Raw genomic sequence first — 20152 nt, forward strand, 5'->3', positions numbered from 1 at the left:
GAGCCTTTCTAGAACAATGGTCTTATTTCAGTATATTTTAACACATCTGGTAAATATCTTTCCTCAAATGCCTGATTAATACACTACTGGCCATTAAAATTGCTACACCACGAAGATGACATGCTACAGACGTGAAATTAAACCTACAGGAAGAAGATGCTGTGATATGCAAATAATTAGCTTTTCACAGCATTCACATAAGGTTGGCACCGGTGGCGACACCTACAACGTGCTGACATGAGGAAAGTTTCCAAGCGATTTGTCATACACAAACAGCAGCTGACCGGCGTTGCCTGGTGGAACGTTGTTGTGATGCCTCGTGTAAGGAGGAGAAATGCGTACCATCATGTTTCCGACTTAGATAAAGGTCGGATTGTAGTCTATCGCCATTGCGGTTTATCGTATCGTGACATTGCTGCTAGCGTTGGTCGAGATCCAATGACTGTTAGCAGAATATGGAATCGGTGGGTTCAGGAGGGTAATACGGAACGCCGTGCTGGATCCCAATGGCCTCGTATCACTAGCAGTCGAGATGACAGGCATCTTATCTGCATGGCTGTAACGGATCATGCAGCCACGTCTTGATCGCTGAGTCAACAGATGGGGATGTTTGCAAGACAACAACCATCTGCATGAACAGTTCGACGACGTTTACAGCAGCAGAGACTATCAAGCTCGGAGACCATGGCTGCAGTTGCCCTTGATGCTGCATCACAGACAGGAGAGCCTGCGATGGTGTACTCAATGACGAAACTGGGTGCACGAATGGCAAAACGTCATTTTTTCGGATGAATCCAGGTTCTGTTTACAGCATCATGATGGTCGCATCCGTGTTTGGCGTCATCGTGGTGAACGCACATTGGAAGTGTGTATTCATCATTGACATACTGGCATATCACCCAGCGTGATGGTATGGGGTGCCATTAGTTACATGTCTCAGTCACTTCTTGTTCGCAATGACAGCACTTTAAACAGTGGACGTTACATTTCAGATGTGTTACGACCTGTGGCTCTACCCTTCATTCGATCCTTGCGAAACCCTACACATTTCAGCAGGGTAATGCACGACCGCATCTTGCAGATCCTGTACGGGCCTTTCTGCATACAGAAAATGTTCGACTGCTGCCCTCGCCAGCACATTCTCCAGAGCTCTCACCAATTGAAAACGTCTGGTCAATGGTGGCCGAGCAACTGGCTCATCATAATACGCCAGTCACTACTCTTGATAAACTGTGGTATCGTGTTGAAGCTGCATGGGCAGCTGTACCTGTACACGCCATCCAAGCTCTGTTTGACTCAATGCCCAGGTGTATCAAGGCTGTTATTACAGCCAGAGGTGGTTGTTCTGGGTACTGATTTTTCAGGATCTATGCACCCAAATTGTGTGAAAATGTAATCACATGTCAGTTCTAGTATAATACCAATGAATACCCGTTTATCACCTGCATTTCTTCTTAGTGTAGCAATTTTAATGACCAGTAGTGTAATTTTAGCCAATGGATGAGAAATGATGTTATAAACAGCCTTGACCACAGTGCTTGGAATTCCATCCTACCCAGCTGATTTCTTGTGTTTTAAAGACACTATAGCATCTTTTACATCTTTTGGGATAATTCTTTTGAATGTTTTAAGTCTTGCATATTGTTTTATATTTACAAAGTCGACATCTACCTTGTCCTGTTGAGCTGTGATATCTGCTTCTGATTTTGCCACATTTATGAAAAAAAAAATCATTGAAACAGTTTGACATTTGAAAAGGATCTATTATTATATCATTTTTAATTTTAATTTGGACAATTTCTTGGCACTTGTTCTTTACTCCCAACTCAGATTTGACAACACTCAAAATTGCCTTTGATTTATTTTCATGTTTACTAATATACAGGTTGTTAGCCTCCTTTTTACTGCCTGTACAACTTTTTTGAATGTCTTCTTATATCTCTTTACATACTCCACAAAGTCAGCACTCTCGCTCTCTTTCTTTTTTTTTTTTTAGAAGGTTTTAACTCATTGTGAAGCAGTATTTTCCTGGCACTAGAAAATTTTATTCCTGGTGTAATCCAATTTATTTTATTGGCCACTCTTTGTCGCCAGGCTCAAGGGGGAAAAGTTTCGTTGAAAACATCTAGGAATGTTTTGAATTTTTTTTTCACTTGACACGCCACTATCTAGATACCAGTTTATAGTTCTCAGTTTGTTAGAAAACATATTTAAATTCTCTTTGCTAAAGTTCCTTTTAAAACATGTTTTCACATATTTTGGTTTCCCTCTGAGAGCAGTGCTGAACGATCTGATATGCCTAAATCCAAACAGAACTTACTTCCAGCCTCAAACTGATAATTTGTCAGAATATTGTCAATACATGTTTCAGAGAAGCTACTACTTCTCGTACATTCAGTGAAATTTAAATTAGAAGCATATTTCTGAATTAAGTCTCAAAAATTTACAGTGTCATCATTATTCTTTAATACATTTATATTTAAAGTCTGCTGCAATTACAATTTTTTTATTTCTGTCTTTTTGAATGATGAAATTTGGATAAAAAGAATTTTGTTACAGCACTTCCAGGCATCCTGTACAGAGATACAATTACACCCTTCAATATCTACCGATGACACTCATGTCAGGAATGTCAACAAAATTGTGCATGCCAATCGAAAACTGATTGTTCAAGAGACCGCAGAAGAGTGTAAAATTTCAGTTGGATCACTTCGTGAAGTCCTGATACAGCATTGTGTTGATACCAAGTTCATCCCAGGGCTCATAAGTCAAGACCAGAAAGACCTTCGCCTCACAATCTTAGAAGAGCTTTAAGATTGTGCAAATGAGAACGAGATGTTCCTTAAGAGAATCGTAACTGGTGAGACACATGGCTCTATGGTTATGATGTTGGCACCAAGGTTCAAACTTCACAATGGGTTGGAAAAGGTTCTCCAAGACCAAATCAAGCTCATGCGGTCAGGTCAAATGTCAAAGCCATGCTGATAGTTTTCTCTGACTTTGAGGGATTAGCTCAACATGAATCCGTGCCACAGGACACACTGTTAATAAATGGTACTATCAGAATGTGTTGCGATGCCTGTGAGAAAATGTTAGAAGGAAATGTCTCGAAATGACGCAAGACAATTCATGGTTCTTGCATCACGGTAATGTACCCACACATTCATCAGTGTTGATGTGGAACTACTGCACAAAAAAATATCACTGTGCTGCCCTTCCTCAGTACTCTTCAGACCTGGCCCCGGTAGACTTACTTTTATTTCCAAAGTTGAAAAAAAAGGACAAAGATTTGCAACAATAGACACGATAAGCAAAAATTCGCAAATGACACTTTGCGTGATCCACACTGTTTCCAGAAGTGAAACTGGCACTACGAGTGGTGAATCAATTGTGGGATCTTGTATTATAATGATATCTAAAATTTAACTTCAAGAAAAATTTTAGTACAAGTCTTCATCAAGATGGTGAAGGTATAATATGAAATTTGAATATAATTTTATTTATATGATTTCTTTTTGATAGTATATTTGAATGGTTTATGAACCATTTTCTCTTCATAATTCAAATACATCAGTTTCTTTCAGTGTGCAAAATGAGATAAACCCATTAGGAAAAATGTCTCATATTCCATCTACATCACTTCAGTCATGTTTATTAAGTTTAATTTTGCATTGTTCTTAATCTTACATATAAAATTAATCTTATTTTCTTGATTTAAGAAGTTACATTTGATTTTTGCCATTTGAAGTTTGTTTATTTCTGATCCAAGAAAAGAGATGTAAAAAGGGATCTTGAGATCCGGTGCATGTCAGTGCATTCATTAACTGAAGTTATTTGCCCAACTATTACTGCACTTTACTTTGATTTCTTAAATAACAGCAGCGAGTTGCATGCAGCTTCCTACTAGACACATAGAATCTTTATTACTCGAGTGCATCTGTTTTATACACAGCATAACTGGGGGGAGGGGGGGGGGGGGGGAAACAATATGCTCTGTGGAAATGGCGTCGTCCATATCAATTCTGACAGCCAAAGAAAAAAATCTTACTTTAATAGCTAAGAAGTTATTGGGTTTAACATATGTTATAATTTATTTTGAGCAAGTTTCTAATATTCAGCAGCTTATTATGTTTTATGCCATATATCCTTGTCAAATCACATGGTAAAACTATTTCATTCACTGCCATTTGTTTAACTATATAATTATATGACGGTTACAGCACATACCCCAACATCAGATGATGCTGGTGTGAAGGTTCCACCTTGAGTGACATGAGAGGGCTGGCGAAGAAGAGGTGTGGTATCATCGGTGTCTGTGTCGCTTTCTGTCTCAGACAAATGCTCATCATGAGCAAATACACGTCTTTTACAAACTGGGCACACTCTTCTGTTCCGAGTTAACCATGGGTCTATGCACTTGCTGTGGTATGCTGAAAAATATATAAGTTCTGTACAACATTTCTTACACCATCACATAGTAGCCAAGTTTAAAATAAACTGCAAAATCTACATCTATTTCTATAATCTGCAAATCACTGAAAAGTGAGTGGTAGAGCGTACTTCCGATTGTACCATGTTGTAGTCTCTTCCTGTCTTCTTGTTCAACTTGTGTATGGAGAACAGGAAGATTGATTGGTTTCTTAAAATGCCTCTTTCCACAACACAATTAGTGCAATCTAAGATATAAGGATTGCATATTCTAGATGCCTTACTCACAGTAAGTATCTGCCCCCCCCCCCCCCCCCAGACACCAAATTCTTGTGGTACCATAAACAAGTTGTTTAAAATTTAAAGACCTTTTCAGCATAACAGCAAAACTAAATATTTATTTATACAAGTAAAAACTTTTCACATATCCGCAAGTAAATATCACAGTATTATGCTTCAAATGGTGATTAAAATATTGCATAATTTCAATACAGTACTACTATCATATGATATTAGTGAATTATATTAATCAATTCACATGCACACCATTATGGCTCTGAAGGTGACACTCCTCTTCCCCCAATCCACATAGACCTAATATGAAGTGAGTAAATTCTTTTGGATCAGTCAATGTGGAACATTGGGTCAGCACTAATTCAAGTTGTGATCTGGATCATAGAAATTTACAGTCGGGTTCAGATTAATCTCATACAAGTCACATACTACTATTCCACACAAACAACCAATTAAAAAATATAACATTCAGCAATTTCTCTGGGCAGATAAAAATGATTTTTGTAGGTCACCGGATACTGGTGGCAGATTTAATTCAGACAGCTCAGGGTGATTAAGCACTTGGCTTTCTGTTGTGTGTACATTGTGCACAAATTTAAACTACAGGTTGACATTAAGAAAGTTTGTCCAAAGATAAATATGTTCTGAAGATCCTGTTTCTAATTTGCTCTTTGCCTATACACATGTTGATGCTGCTACACCATCATCAGTGGGTTTCCCTTTGCTTTGCTTTAATTAGCTGTTTGAAGACCAGCCACTTAGAGGAATAATGGGCCAAGAAGATTGGCCATTTATGCCATTATTTAAAGTGTACCTGGCATATCTGCAACTGAGGTATCTTCAAGAGCAAAACATACTAAAAAAGGACCAAGCTCACAATTTATTTTTTGTTTTTACTTTCTTTCTTAGATAGATCATAAATTTCAAAATAATTATGGCAAAAACCATAATTATCCCTCCAAAAAACAAGTATGCACCGAGTTATTAGGCAATTTCACCCTTTTGAGCTTCCAAAATTTCTTGCTCACTCAACAAACATGACATATTAATTGCAGAATTACAGAAAACTGCAGAACGTAATGAGTAAATGCACAAAATTTCGTCAGTGCAGTTACTTACTGGCTCAACCATTGCAATAGAAGCTGCTCTGTTTGCTAATGCTTCTTTAGAAATAATTCCAGAAATTGACAACAGAAGGCAGCATCTGTCAAGGAACAGGTAGCGAGATGTCCATATATTGTTCTCATATGAAATAAATCCAGGTTTCGAGTGACAGGTGGCTCACGCACCAATAAAATTGAGGCCTGAACTACACTGGTGCACTGTGATATGGGCTGAGCTATGCTCGGATTCAGTGTTGAAAGTGTTAACACCACATTTCGTTGTTCATGTTGCTGTCCGTCTTTGCAACAGCAGATACTGCCAACACTGCAGAAGACAAACAGCAACATTACCATCCAAATTTGGTGTTTAAAAGATAGGGGTATCACTGACAGTGGATCATCATCAAAACTTTTATGGGTGAAGAGAAGAAGAATCAAGAAATTTGTCTGCTTGAGGTAGAAATTTCAAACATATTTACTGATTAAGTTAATATGGACAAAAATAATAAGCTTTCCTAAACAAAACTCCCCTCCAGATGAATGTGTCCAATGAATCTGATATGTCAGACACACATATTGCTGTTATGCACCCAAAGCAATAGAACTGAAAACTTATTACGAATAGAGTCTCGTTAACAGTGTAGATACTTCAGTAATGGCAGGCAGTTCAATAACTGAATACTATGCAAAGAAGGCTTCATAAATGTGGTATGTATGTGAGGTAACCACCACTTACACTCTGTTCACCACAAGTCACAGGAGGGACTATTCGCAAAATCACACTGACTAGGGATGGGCTAAATTGTTAGTTACGAGTAACAGTTCTAGCCACACAATAGGTTCCAGAGAATTATTAATTATTTAATAGATTCCGTGTAGGCCACGAATTGCATTGAAACCAGTAAAACACATCACATTACTTAGGCGCTTCATGTGTGAATTAATAAATTTATTGATGGATGCTAGATGTTTTTTCACGTTACTCAAAGTTCTTTTCAAATATAATGTTTGACCATAAATACAGCATCATGCAATTTCATTTCTTTTATCACTAAGAAAAATTCCCGACAAATAACTAGATTTATTCAAAAACCACATGCCACTACACACAAAACTGAAAGTAAAATTTCTACACTTTACTTTCCCTTAGTACATCACATTTGCAATGATTGCACAACAGAACAACTATGTAATCAACAGTTCCTGACCCCACTAGTCCCCATCAACTGTTTCCATAGCAACAAATACATTCCACATGCCAGCTGTGAGTTACACCTTGCACAGGTGGAACTATTAATGATTCACGGCTCCCTCAGGGAAGGCTGCGATGGAATAGTCCACATAAACAAATACATTACAAGCTCACAAATAACACCTTGACTTCAAGGAGCTACCCATGAGTAACATCTTGTTAGATGGAACTATGAGGCTGCCTATTACAGAGACAAGGCACATTGCTTCGTTTGGGATACTGAAATTTTAACATCAACAAAATTATCCTAATGTAAACTGTGTAGTTTTGTCACTGCTATACAAAAACAAGGTGAATAGAAAAAAACCTGTTTTTTGGTTGGTGAATGGAATGTATAATTTGCTTATCAGTCTAATGTAAATTGTGTAGTTTTGTCACTGCTATCCAAAAACACGGTACGGTGAACAGAAAAAAAATCTGCTTTTTGGTTGGTGAATGGAATGTATTATTTGCTCAGTAAGTATGACTCAGTAACAGTGTTATTTTAATAGTTATATTAAATGGTGCTCACATCTAACACCAACATGTACACAAGAACACTAATAAGTGCACGAATATCCAATTCGCAGGCAAGCCCAAATGCAAGCAAAGTGACATTTGTATCTTGATTAACAATTATAATTCACCAAACACATGTGAAAGAGATGCCTTTAGACAAGGCAATGTCTCTTTGCTGGGTGTCATATCTTTAAGTCCATGCACAGAGCTTTACGTCCATCACAATGTAGAACTACAAATGTATGTGTCTACGATTTCAGTCCCTAGTCTGTTTTATGATTTCATCTGTCATTCATCATGCACCTCTGGCAATGATTTGTTAATGTGAAAAATGTAAAGTAGCACCATGGTTTAGAGGTCACCATGAAATGTAGGTACACCCAATAACTGACTGTGGAAATCAATTTTCAGTCCAAAAAAGGCAAGGTCATACTACTGGCAACAAGACCACCTACATCTATACTTGCAAACCACTGGTAAGTGACTGGCAGGATGATCTTGTCATTGCACCACATATAAGGACTGCTTCTCATTCCATTAAAGTATGGGGCACAGGAAGAATGATTGCTTAAATGCCTCAGTTTGCAAAATAATTGGGCTGATCTTCACATTGTGGCCTCTATGAGAGTGAGAAATAGGAGGCTCTAGTACATTTCCAGATTCAAATTTAATAATGGTTCTTGAAGTTTCGCAAGTAAGTTTTCAGGGGACAGTTGATGTCTATTTCAGGCACCTACCAGTTCATGTTTTTCAGGATTTCTGTAATACTTTCCTATGGGTCAAACAAATCAATATGAGTGCCACACAACAGGAATAAAGCAAAGCATAGGGCTGTAGAAAGAAAGAACGATGACAAATGACAGGCATTTGGCTGTCAGAAGCACAACGTTTGAAATTATCAACAACTACCATAGGATAACCTTATCAAAATAACTCTCACAGAACCAAAAGAAATTTTAATCATGTGTAATCATTGTGGCCACACATGCATCATGGTCACTGATGCCAGTTTCAGGGTGGATATCCTCGAAGGGCTTGGGTCTATATGTTGCTATTGAATTTAATATATTTCCATCATATGTGAGAGTCTGAACTATCTGTTCAAAGTAGCTTTCAGTAAGTGTATTAAGTAATATTTTGAAGATTGTCTTGTCATGCCCAGCACTAACAAAACTGCAAAACTGTAAGTGTCCCCATTAATTGTTGGGTAATTAATGTCTCCTTCAATGATGATGCTATGATTGTGAAACGTATGTATTATAAAGTTATGATTCAATCTCAAGTTTTTTGTAACATCCGAAAGTAAGTCTCGGGTTCACTAGATTGTATGTCTGTGCTCACCCCTGATAGTGAGTCTTAGCCAAAAAATCTCCATGCGTAGTACAGCACTGTGATGTTCAAACAAGTCTTTGGGTTGATGACTGCTTTACCTTTTTTGATAATACTCAGCCACATGGACTCATCACGTACACAAAAGTACTGAATAGCAAATAAAAGCATCACATGGTTTGGCCAGTTCCCCTTGATCTCAATCTCCAGAGTACATTTGTAGTGTTTTCAAGAGACACGGTGCTGCTCACTGCTTATCTCTCAGCCCTCTGCTACACAGAGAGCAGGCCATTCACTTTGTACACAGCTCATAGTGGCAGTAATTAAAAATCTTAGATTATTGTTGTACATGCTGTACTGCTGTTCAGGATATTCACAAACAACACTGAAATTCCTTGCACTTGACCAAACACACACATTTAATCTTAAAAATATGAAATATGTTCCAAATTAAAACTTACGTTCTTTGTCATTAACTATTTCAGGTTTCACTGATGCCATGTCACATTCCACTTGGCTTTGTTTTATAAGATACAAGACAAAGCTTTTGGTGTTATTGCTAAGTCATCTTTCTTTTAGCTTTCTGGAACGAATTCATTATGTTGAATGAAAACACTAATGGCTTACAATTTGAATCATTGTTGTCACAGAGCAATTTTATGCATTTGGTAACCCAGGCTTCAGAGTTACTTTTCCACCTCCATTTTTCCTTATTTACTCCATCTCACATTCCAAAATTGTGAAAGATTTTTTTTCCATTTACATCAGTCTTAGTCAGGTGATTTCTGTTGCGACACTAGGTAAGTAGCCATTTCTCTCTTATCTAAGAACCCTGATCTGTGTTTCTTATTTTGAATTAAGATTTTTCGCAAAAATGTACTTGTCAACTTTTACTTTGTACTTCACATGCTTCCTGAAGCATAGTTTCCAAGACTATTTTTTTTTATCATTAGGTGCTAAAATTGTTAATGTCAAGAAAACCATTCAAATTTCTTTTCAGTAACAATTTTCTTTTTTATCTAAAATATTTCAAAATAGTATTCTTGCAAGTGGTACTGTTATTATAAGAGCTTCTCAATGGGGTAGTCTAATAAAGGCTTTCACAAATACTAATTTAATCACTTTATTGTAAGCTATTTTGTTGCAAGGAGGGCATTTTCTGGCACTTTTAATAGTATGATTTGTGCTCTAATATAGTTCATCACTAGCAGCCATATAGGTGCAGAAATACTGTCACCGGAAAAAAATTATAATGAAACATAAGCGAATTCATTTCAACCATTTAAAAATGTGTGTGGGTGCACACACACACACACACACACACACACACACACACACACAGAAAACCTACTGCTTCCAATCCCCTGCTTGGTGCCAGAAAACCTACTGCTTCCAATCCCTTGCTTGGTGTGACACGTAAGTATTCTGTCAAGTTATCACTCTTCTCATTTTCATTATTCATTTGACAATGGGCGAACAACTGACCAGCAAAACAATCAACAAACACAAGATGTCAAGATGTGAAGAGTTTGAACAGTTAATATCTTCAATTTCAATACATTCTCAACACATTTTGGATTTTTTTATGGGAAAAAGTAGAAAGTATAGGGTAAGGAACACTAAGTGAAATGACTTTCTTTTCTGATGCATGGCTGCAGGTGAAAACATTTCAATGTCCGTAGAAACAGCAATGACATTTACCACTTACTAATCAACATCTAAGTTAGCAGCTGTCACAACAAAAAATCTATTAACAACTATTTTATAACAGTATAACTTTGTGGAAGATTTGAAGGCAATGTACTGAACATACATTTTCGTAAAAATGAAACTGACAACATTTTGACAAAAGGTACATGGTAACTATCCATTTTCACATGAGGAAGCCTTAAGAAGACTGATTTCATTCACCACAGCTTATAGCTGTGAAAAGAGAAGAATATATGGATTTGGACCACAGCCTTTGATCTACATGTGCTGAATTGAATCCAATAAGTGTGATATCTAGTTTTAAGCAGCTTTCCACACTAGCTCACTGTGTATAAGCCTCTCCATCTCTGTATATCTATAGCAAATCCACATCTATTTAAACCTGCTTACTCTAGTCAAGTCTTAATCCTCTTCAAAAATTTACTCTCTACATTTCCCTCCATTATCAAACTAACAAGTCTTTGATGCCCTGGGATGTGTCTCATGAATCGATTCTTTCCCTTAGTCATGTCATGCCACATACTTCTTTCTCTACAATTCAGTTCAGCACCCCTTCATTATATATCCAATCTACCCACATATCCTTCCCTTAGTCATGTTATGCCACACACTTCTTTCTCTACAATTCAGTTCAGCACCCCTTCATTATATATCCAAACTACCCACATAATCTTCAGCATTCTTCTGTGGCACCAAAATTTAAAAGCTTTCGTTCTCTTCTTTCTGCAGTGTTCATCATCCATGTGTCACTTCTGTATCTTCTGCAAGTTTGCATTTTATATCCTTTCTGCTTTGGCCATCAGCAGTTACTTTCCTGCCAAAAAAGCAAAGTTTATCTACCCCTAAAATCGCCTTATTTAATTCCGGTATGTTCCATTAACCCTATTTTTTGTCGATAATCATCTTATAATCTTTGGTGTCTCTGGAAGAATTGCAGTATCACCAGCAGATTAAATAGTCTTAACTTGAATTTACATCCCAAATTTCTCCAGTTTCCTTTACTGCTTGCTTACTGAACACACTGAATAACACTGGGGATGGGCTGCAACCCTGTCTCACTTCCTTCTGAATTACTGCTTCCCTTTCACATTCTGCAACTATTATAACTGCAGTCTATGTTTTGTACAAGGTGTATACAACATTTTGCTCACTGTGTTTTACCCCATGCTACCTTCAGAATTTCAAAGGGTGCAGTCCAGTCAACATTGTCAAAATCTTTCTCTAAATCTAAAAATGTTATAAATGTAAGATTGAATTTTATCTGTCTACCTTCCAAGGTAGGTCATAGGGTATTGTCTCCCATGTTCCTACATTTCTCCAGAACGCAAACTGATAAATCCAGAGATCAGTTTCTACCAGTTTTTCCATTCTTCAGTGAATAATTCACATCAATATATTGCAACCATAACTTATTAAAGTCATTGTCTGTAATATTCACAGCTGTTCCTTTGGAATTGGGTTATTATAAGGTCCTAGAAGACTGAGGGTATTCCTTTTTGCCTGCTTCAATTATTGTATTTTTATGTTTTTTCATCAATTACATTCAATATCTACAATGCACAAAAGGTTTTGGTTGAGAATTATGAATTGTTTAGGAATACGGGAGATGACTCACCGAAAGGCGTAAGTGCTGCATCATCTATAGGTACACACACAGATGGTACAGAGCTTTGCTATCTATCTTCAAGCTTGTAGGGAAAACACACACACACACACACACACACACACACACACACACACACACCTGGCAGTCTATTGAGCACAAAGTAGGGACACAGGCATGTGCATTTGAGTGAGTATGTGTGAATGTTTTCCCTATAAGCTTGGAAACGGATAAGTATTCCGAAAGCTAGCAAAGCTCTGTACCTGCTATTTGTGTAGCTATCAATGATGCAGTGCTTCTGCCTTTTGGTGAGTCCCACATTCAATATCTGATTGGTTATTCAGAGTTTTTTCTCGGTCTTCTCTCTTTGCCTGTTTCATCCTACACTACCTCCAAACCTACCCACTTGCCTTCTATTGTGTTCACTTATCTTGTTTCAATCTACAGTTGCCTCACATCCCCTTTGAAACTCCCAAAACCACCATTTCTTTTCATAAATCCAGGTCCCATTTCATCATTCTACCTTTCTGCAGTTTTAATCTGCACTTTATATAACTTACGGCCGAAGTCCACTTCTGGCACCGGAAATTTTTGGTAGTTTAAAATCTGATTTCATGGTTAGTGTCTTTTCATTATATAATCTACCTGAAACTTCCGAATGTCTCCAGCTTTTCCCATGTAAAAAAAACATGGTTCTTAAACCAATGCAACGGCCTTGCTGCAGAGGGTACACCGGTTCCTATCAGATCACCGAAGTGAAGCACTGTCGGATGTGGGCGGCACTTGGATGGGTAACTGTCTGGGCCACCATGCGCTGGTGCCATTTTTCGGAGTGCTTTCAGCCTCATGATGCCAACTGAGGAGCTACTTCACTGACTATTAGTGGCTCTGGTCAAAGAAAGCCATCATAACGACTGGGAGAGCCATGTGCTGACAACACGCTCCTCCTATCCGCATCCTCAGCTGAGGATGACACGGTGGTCGTATGGTCCCAATGGTCCACGTGATGCCGGTGAAGACAAGAGTGCTTTTTAAACCAACGATTACATTGCGCTCTGTGTAAATTAGTGTCTTCTCATTATATAAGCTATCTGACACTTTCGCATGTCTCCAGATTTTTCCATGTAAAAAACCATGGTTCTTAAACCAATGATTACATAGTGTCCTGTGTAAAAAATTACAAAGCCAGATCTGGCCATTTAGGATGTTCTGCCTCTCTCAAAGAACCATATCAGCTACTCTGGCATCTATGCATGTACCCCTCTGATGTGTTTGCAACGATGGCATGATTGTATGTATTCGTTGAAGCATGCGACCCACCCCACCGTGGGAAGGTCCGTGGTTCACTGTGAAAGAAAAGCATTATTCCAGTACAAACACTTTTTTTTTTTTAATTAGATGCGAAGCACTGTTGGAGATATAGGCCAATACCTCATCTCATTTTGTGGTAATGGCCTCAGAAAGATTGACACAATTCATTCCACAGATCTTGCTTCCTATATTATTTCGCTCTTATCAAACTACACACTGGTTATCACCAGTACTTCTATGCTTTCTTGTTTGGCAGTGAAGATACCTACTTAGGGCTGTGAACGCACATGAATGATATGTTTTGATCCATTTGGCAGCTATCTACTTTCTTCTTCTACTTCTGTACTTAATTTCTCCTTTTCTGCAGGCTATTGCAACCACAAGTCAGGAAGCATATTTGTAGCCACTTTTCTGCCACTACAGCAGACCACAGCAAATAATGCTCTTACAAGCTTGATTATGTTATAAGAATGTGAAATACTATAATAAACTTTAAAAAATTTACTATTATTTTCGTGCAAGAAGCATTTCCTGCAGTTATGTTCTTTCATTCTACAGCTTGTGTTAGCATTCCATCATTCTAGCATAATGCATTTGATAGGGTCATTATCCTCACATATGTTATCCTGGAGGAGCACCAGATACATTAGAAATATCAAAGTAAAAGAATATACCAAATTACCATGTGAACAGGGCAGAATGCGAAGCTTATCACCCTCTATGTAATCCTCCAGGCAGATGGCACAGGTTTCATATGGATCACCTTTCTGAAACTTTGCAGTGGGTATTTTACGAAGAGATGATGCCGGTAGCCTGTGACGTCTCTCACGACGTCTGTTTCGTATACACCTAACAACCTGTAAAGAAAAGCAGAAACTACCACACTGTTACAGGGTTCAGGTAAAAGTGAAAACTATTTCTGTTCTCTTAAGAGATAGCAGCATATTAACATACACTATTATCTACAAATAACTAAGAAAAAAATTAAGGAAGTAAAATTACATTGGAAAATGTAGGATGGAATGTAACAATATTATGACAAGGAAAGTTGCTACTCACCATATAGCAGAGATGCTGTCACAGATAAGCGCAACAAAAAGACTTTCACACTTAAAGCTTTTGGACCATGGTCTTCATCAACAATAGACACACATACGCACACACGCACACTCATGCACAACTCACGCACACAACTGCAGTCTCAGGCAACTGAAACCACACTGCAAGCAACAGCACCAGTGCATGATGGGAGTGGCAACTGGGTGGGGGTAAGGAGGAGACTGGGGCAGGGAGGGGGAGGGATAGTATGGTGGGGATGGTGGACAGTGAAGTGCTGCAAGTTAGGTGGAGGGCAGGGGAGAGGAGGGGAGGGGTGGGGAAAAGTAGCGGAAAAGGAGAGAAATAAATTAAAAATTATGCAAGATTGACAATTTATAAGTACAACAGTAATATAAAATATTTTATGGAATACGATTAATGGTATGGAGAGATCAGACAAGACTTCTAACAGTAGAGAGAAACCATTTGACATACCATATCACTGTGTGATTGTATTGTAACCTTTAATTGTGCTCTTACACTGTGACAAGTGTCCAACTTACTCAGTCAACTCAGCGGCATTGGTCAACAAGTTTTCTGGTATTACATTCATTAGGTGGAAGTTTAAAAGTGTGCTGAATGCTCAAAGAAGTTAAGGGACATAATATCAACATGGCCTCCAATATCTACTGCCATCTGGAAGTCATGATCAAACAGAGGAAGCTGAGTTTCACAAAATAACTGTTTGCAAAATCCATCTTGATTCCTACAAAGAAAACTTTCATCTCATGAAAGATCATAAAAGATGAGCATAGGCATGTTCCACATTCTATAATAGTAAGTTAACTTACACTTCACACACCTGTCTGATGACCATTCTAGAAAGTTGAGATAATCTGTATTTTTTTCAATTTCTTGGAATGCTTCATTGCTCCAGTGATCTACGAGAAATTGCTGATAGAAGGAGAGCAAGTACTTTCACGGAACTACACTTGGGCTGAGCCACGGCAGTCAGACAGTTATAGTTGCACACAAGGATCTGAACAGAAAACCACTCAATGCCATTGGTATATATGGCAGGAGTGTTTGCAACAAAATAGTTCCATTGCCTCCAAAGTCAAAGGTAGTAAAAGAGAATAGTTTTGGCAGATAATTAACTAAATCAAATGATGCTGTTGAATTTAAGCAGTAGGATCACGTAGTAAATAATGATAACCAATGAGCTGGCAAGTGAACAGCTTGTTGTTACCCTGAATCAATTATTTCAAGATTCCTATATTATTATTATTATTATTATTATTAGAGTGCTTGAACTTCAACACTTTCGGATAAGTGTAATTACAAGTATGCTTTGTATAAGTAATGAAATCAGATTGTTGCAAGTAATTAGCTTCTTGCTCCGATAATGTGCTAACTGAATAAAAATGTACTGCTGGAGGCCCATCTTTGCAAAACATAATTGCTTTTACTTTTTATATACACAGGGTGGACAAAAATATAGAAACACCAAAAACTCAACACACTATCACATTTAATACGGTGTCAGAACCACTTTGGTACTCGAATCAGCTTCCAGTCATCACAGAATGGATAAATACTGACCCTGTATGGTTTTTAAAGGAATCTTATACCATTCTTCCTGCAAAATAATGGCAAGTTAAGGTAACAATGATGGAGGTGGATGGCAATCATGCACTCTTCTCTCCGAAGTAGATCACAACGAGTCAATAATATTTTGATCTGGTGAGTGTGGTGGCCAGGGAAGAGTGACAACTCATCCTTGTCTCTCGAAACCAGTCCTGGATAATGTGAGCTGTGTGAATACCGGCTTTGTCATCTTGGAACACAGCATCACCTTTGAGGAACAATCATCATACCATGAGATGGATCTGATTGGCCAAAATACTCACATAATCTGGGGCAGTAATGGAAATTTGCAGAGTAACCATGGAGCCCATAGAATAACACAATATGCCTGCCCAAATAACCATCGGATCCTTGCTGTGTTTCACTCCTGGGATGTAAACTGAGTCAAAAGTTGGAAGTAGTGTGAAACAAGACTCATCCGACCGAATGACTTCCTTCCATTGCGCATAGTCCAGGCTTTACGGATTTGGCACCACACTTTCCCGTTACAGGCATTTGCCTCACTGATGTGTGGCTTTGGAATTCCAGCTTGGCCCACAATTCCACACTTATGGAGCTCCCTTCATGTTACTTTAGTGCTGGCAGAGTTCTCGAGCGCAATATTCAGTTCACCAGTGACTTTTGCAGCTGTTGTCCTGTTATTTATCATCACAATCCTCCTCAATGAAGATCTGTCATTATCACTCAACACGCACATTCGTCCACATTTTGACTTAGCAGATGATATTTTTCTGCTTTTCCTGTAAGTGGTATACATCTTCAATCATAACTGAAGAAAACTTCAAAAGCCAAGATTGATAAAATGTATTTTATTGGATGACCTGTTTCATGCTGTCATCATAGGATCTGCAAGAGGATGAAGATAAGTTGGATGGAAAATATTTTACGACCATGATATTACAGCCTGATACACTATCTAGTTACATAACTTATAGAATGATAACACACCTTATGCTATAAAATTTTTACAACATACTGTCCATCATTATTGCAAATGGCTTACATTGCATATGACTTCCCACTATCACAAAGATCACTATACATCAGTATGCCAAATATAAAAGTACTACATACAAATGTAAACATTACTATATTATGCCAGTTACAAGTGGTCATATTCACAAACAGCTTGCAACTGACAGACCTGTGGAGTAAACACAATGGTCACCAAGTACGTCCACCAGGTGGCACTATGGCAGTTGACTTGTTTATCATCTTATATGTAGCATAAAACATAGACATAATTTCATGTAATTGGTACGACATTTTTAAGGACTGTTTTTATTTACATTATTGTACAATCCAACTCACAGAAAAGCAGAAATTTTATGTATAATTAATGCATGTACCTTCGATAATTTTGTAGGATAAAATATGTATAACATACCTTTGAGAACAAGAAGTAGGCTCACAATATGTGAAAAGTAGATAAGAATTTAAAACAGAATTCTCTAGGCAGGATGTCAGTATTTTTGTGTGTCATGTTTATAATTTACATCCAAATGTCCACAGTTGTATTTCAAATTTCTTACCATAATGGCTACACAATATTTTTAAAAAAAAATGCTATACTCAAACAGTTCACCGTTAAAAAAAGTAACAACTTTATATAATTTTAACCATGGAATTATGATGTTTATCTACGTTGAGTACATCATCCGGTTTCTAGGTACTCAATGGGGATATGGGCAGAACACTGATCATCATGATCTATCTCATCAAATGGAATTAAAATGATGTTGACTTGTACTTAAAATTTATGCAGGAAATAATATAAATCCAAGAAATACACCAAAATACAGAACAGTTTTTATTAATAATTTCTTGTTGAAAAAGGAGTATATTGTCCTTCCTGACAAGATCTCAAAAACTGTTTAATACATTTTATATATCGAAATCAATAACCGAGAATTACACATTATATTTTCAAAATTTATTGGGTCATCATAAGCATTCTTTGTCATCCAATGACATGATTTAAATCAAGAGAAACATGATTATTCTCTTCACTTACATCTTATATACAAATAAAACAGCATGTACAAAAAAGGGTGTTAATGATTTATTTAGAACACCTGTGCTTATCATACTGCAGTAAACTTATTATATGAACATGTCACTTGATGTTCAAGTGAAATTAACGGATAACAAGTATTGAAAAGCATAGGCATGTGTCATGTGTACGAGATTGAGAGAATGTATTACCCACTAGGTGGTGCATTATACATATAGGCAAAAAGTCCCTACTGTAAGACCTCAAAGTAGACATATCCAATCCAACCTCTTGTTGAAGCAAATCTTATGTAAACAGGTATCGGCCATGAAGAACCCTCAGTGACAAACAATCACGGGAGAGCTAAGGAACAAACAATCCAGCACCTCTGCTCTATATGCAAACTGTCAGCTGATGCTTGTAATTGGTGCAATATAGTTAGCGTGTGTTTGTGCATAATAGTTCTCTATTTGACATGCAGATGTACAGTAATCTTCATGGTAGTGGGAATTGCATATGCAATGTGAAGGCACTTGCAACACTGATGGACAATACACTGTAAAGATTTTAAAGTATAAGTTATGTTATAATTCCATAGGTTATGTAACATCACTGTCAAGCAAATTGTAATATCATGACTGTAAAACATCAACTTCTGTTCATCCTCTTGCAGATACAATGATGACAACATAGCTCTGTCAAAACCAGTTATCCAATAAAAATTCTCTTTCAGCGATCTTGGCTTGTGAAGTTTTCTTCAATTACCATACACTACAGATTGTCCCCAGACTGACAATGTCAGCTACCTTCATGATGGAAGCACCCACCATATTAGCATCACCAATTTGCATCTGTTCTCACTTAGCTCTGACATAACACACTAACAACAACACAAAACACTGTTCTGACGACGACTGACACTTGCAATGTGTTGAGGACAGCTGCCATTCATGGTCAAATACAACAGCACAACTAGTTGTCATAGCTAGTATCTGCAAATATGTTCAAGCACGCACTTCTTGCAGTGTTTCAATAGTTTTGTCCAACCTCAGTATTTCAGTCAAGTTGTGCCATTATTAAAGGGTGCTATTTAATTATCTGTGTAATGTATGTTCTGTTACGATTGTCCTTGGATTTTATATATTGCAAAGCATCACCTGCAACAGTATATAGCTGGCTGTTTGGTAGATAATAACTTATCGTTAAATAACTATGTGGCCACGTTTGATTTTCATCCCGTTTATTTCTCCAGTTGTTTTGTTTCCCAGCACTGGAGAATGTTTGACACACTTTGCTTAAGTCCACAAATGTTAATTTAGAGGTGCTTTCTGACAACACACAAGTACTGAAAAGCATATGCATGTATCGTGTGTACAAGATCAAGAGACTGTATTACTGACTACATGGTGCATTTACGTAGGCAACTAGTCTCTATTGTAAAATCTCGATGGAGATGGATCCAGTCTCGCCTCAAGTCGAAGCAAATCTTTTGTAAACTAGTATTGACCATGAAGGCCCCTCAGTGATAAACTAGCTAAGATGGGTCTCCCTTTAAACCAAGGATTCCACTCCTGTCAGCATACAAATTAATTTTACAACTGAAAATGATACGTCATACACACCATACACACAGAAGTTGTCTTCCAGGAACCCAAAGTGATATCAATGGCTGTAAATAAGACACCCAACTACCGAGTTATGAATAAACTCAATGTAAAAATTTATCATCGTGATATACAATCCCTGTGTAGTAAGATTGATGAAAATAACATATTCTTATCAGAGGAACTAAAGGATATCTCAGAATTATGCATTTATGACCAATGGATTAGACCTGAATTCATTCAACATACAAAAATAATTACATCTTTTTGTTTTCCTACTACTGCAAGCAGGGTGAGGTAGCAATTTACATAACGAAAAGGACTATGAAATAAAAAGTTCAA

The 20152-nt window shown here is 37.5% G+C and overlaps 1 protein-coding gene across 1 annotated transcript in view; it reads right to left on the reverse strand.

Moving 5' to 3' along the window:
* Positions 1 to 20152, reverse strand: part of LOC124775070 (E3 ubiquitin-protein ligase RNF13) — a 115191-nt gene that overhangs the window by 15161 nt on the left and 79878 nt on the right. Inside the window, 2 exon segments of the mRNA XM_047249873.1 lie at positions 4228 to 4430; positions 14211 to 14385. Of these exon segments, the coding sequence (XP_047105829.1) occupies positions 4228 to 4430; positions 14211 to 14385 (378 nt within the window).

Source organism: Schistocerca piceifrons, chromosome 2 (assembly GCF_021461385.2).
Source record: "Schistocerca piceifrons isolate TAMUIC-IGC-003096 chromosome 2, iqSchPice1.1, whole genome shotgun sequence".
NCBI classification, from domain to species: domain Eukaryota; kingdom Metazoa; phylum Arthropoda; class Insecta; order Orthoptera; family Acrididae; genus Schistocerca; species Schistocerca piceifrons.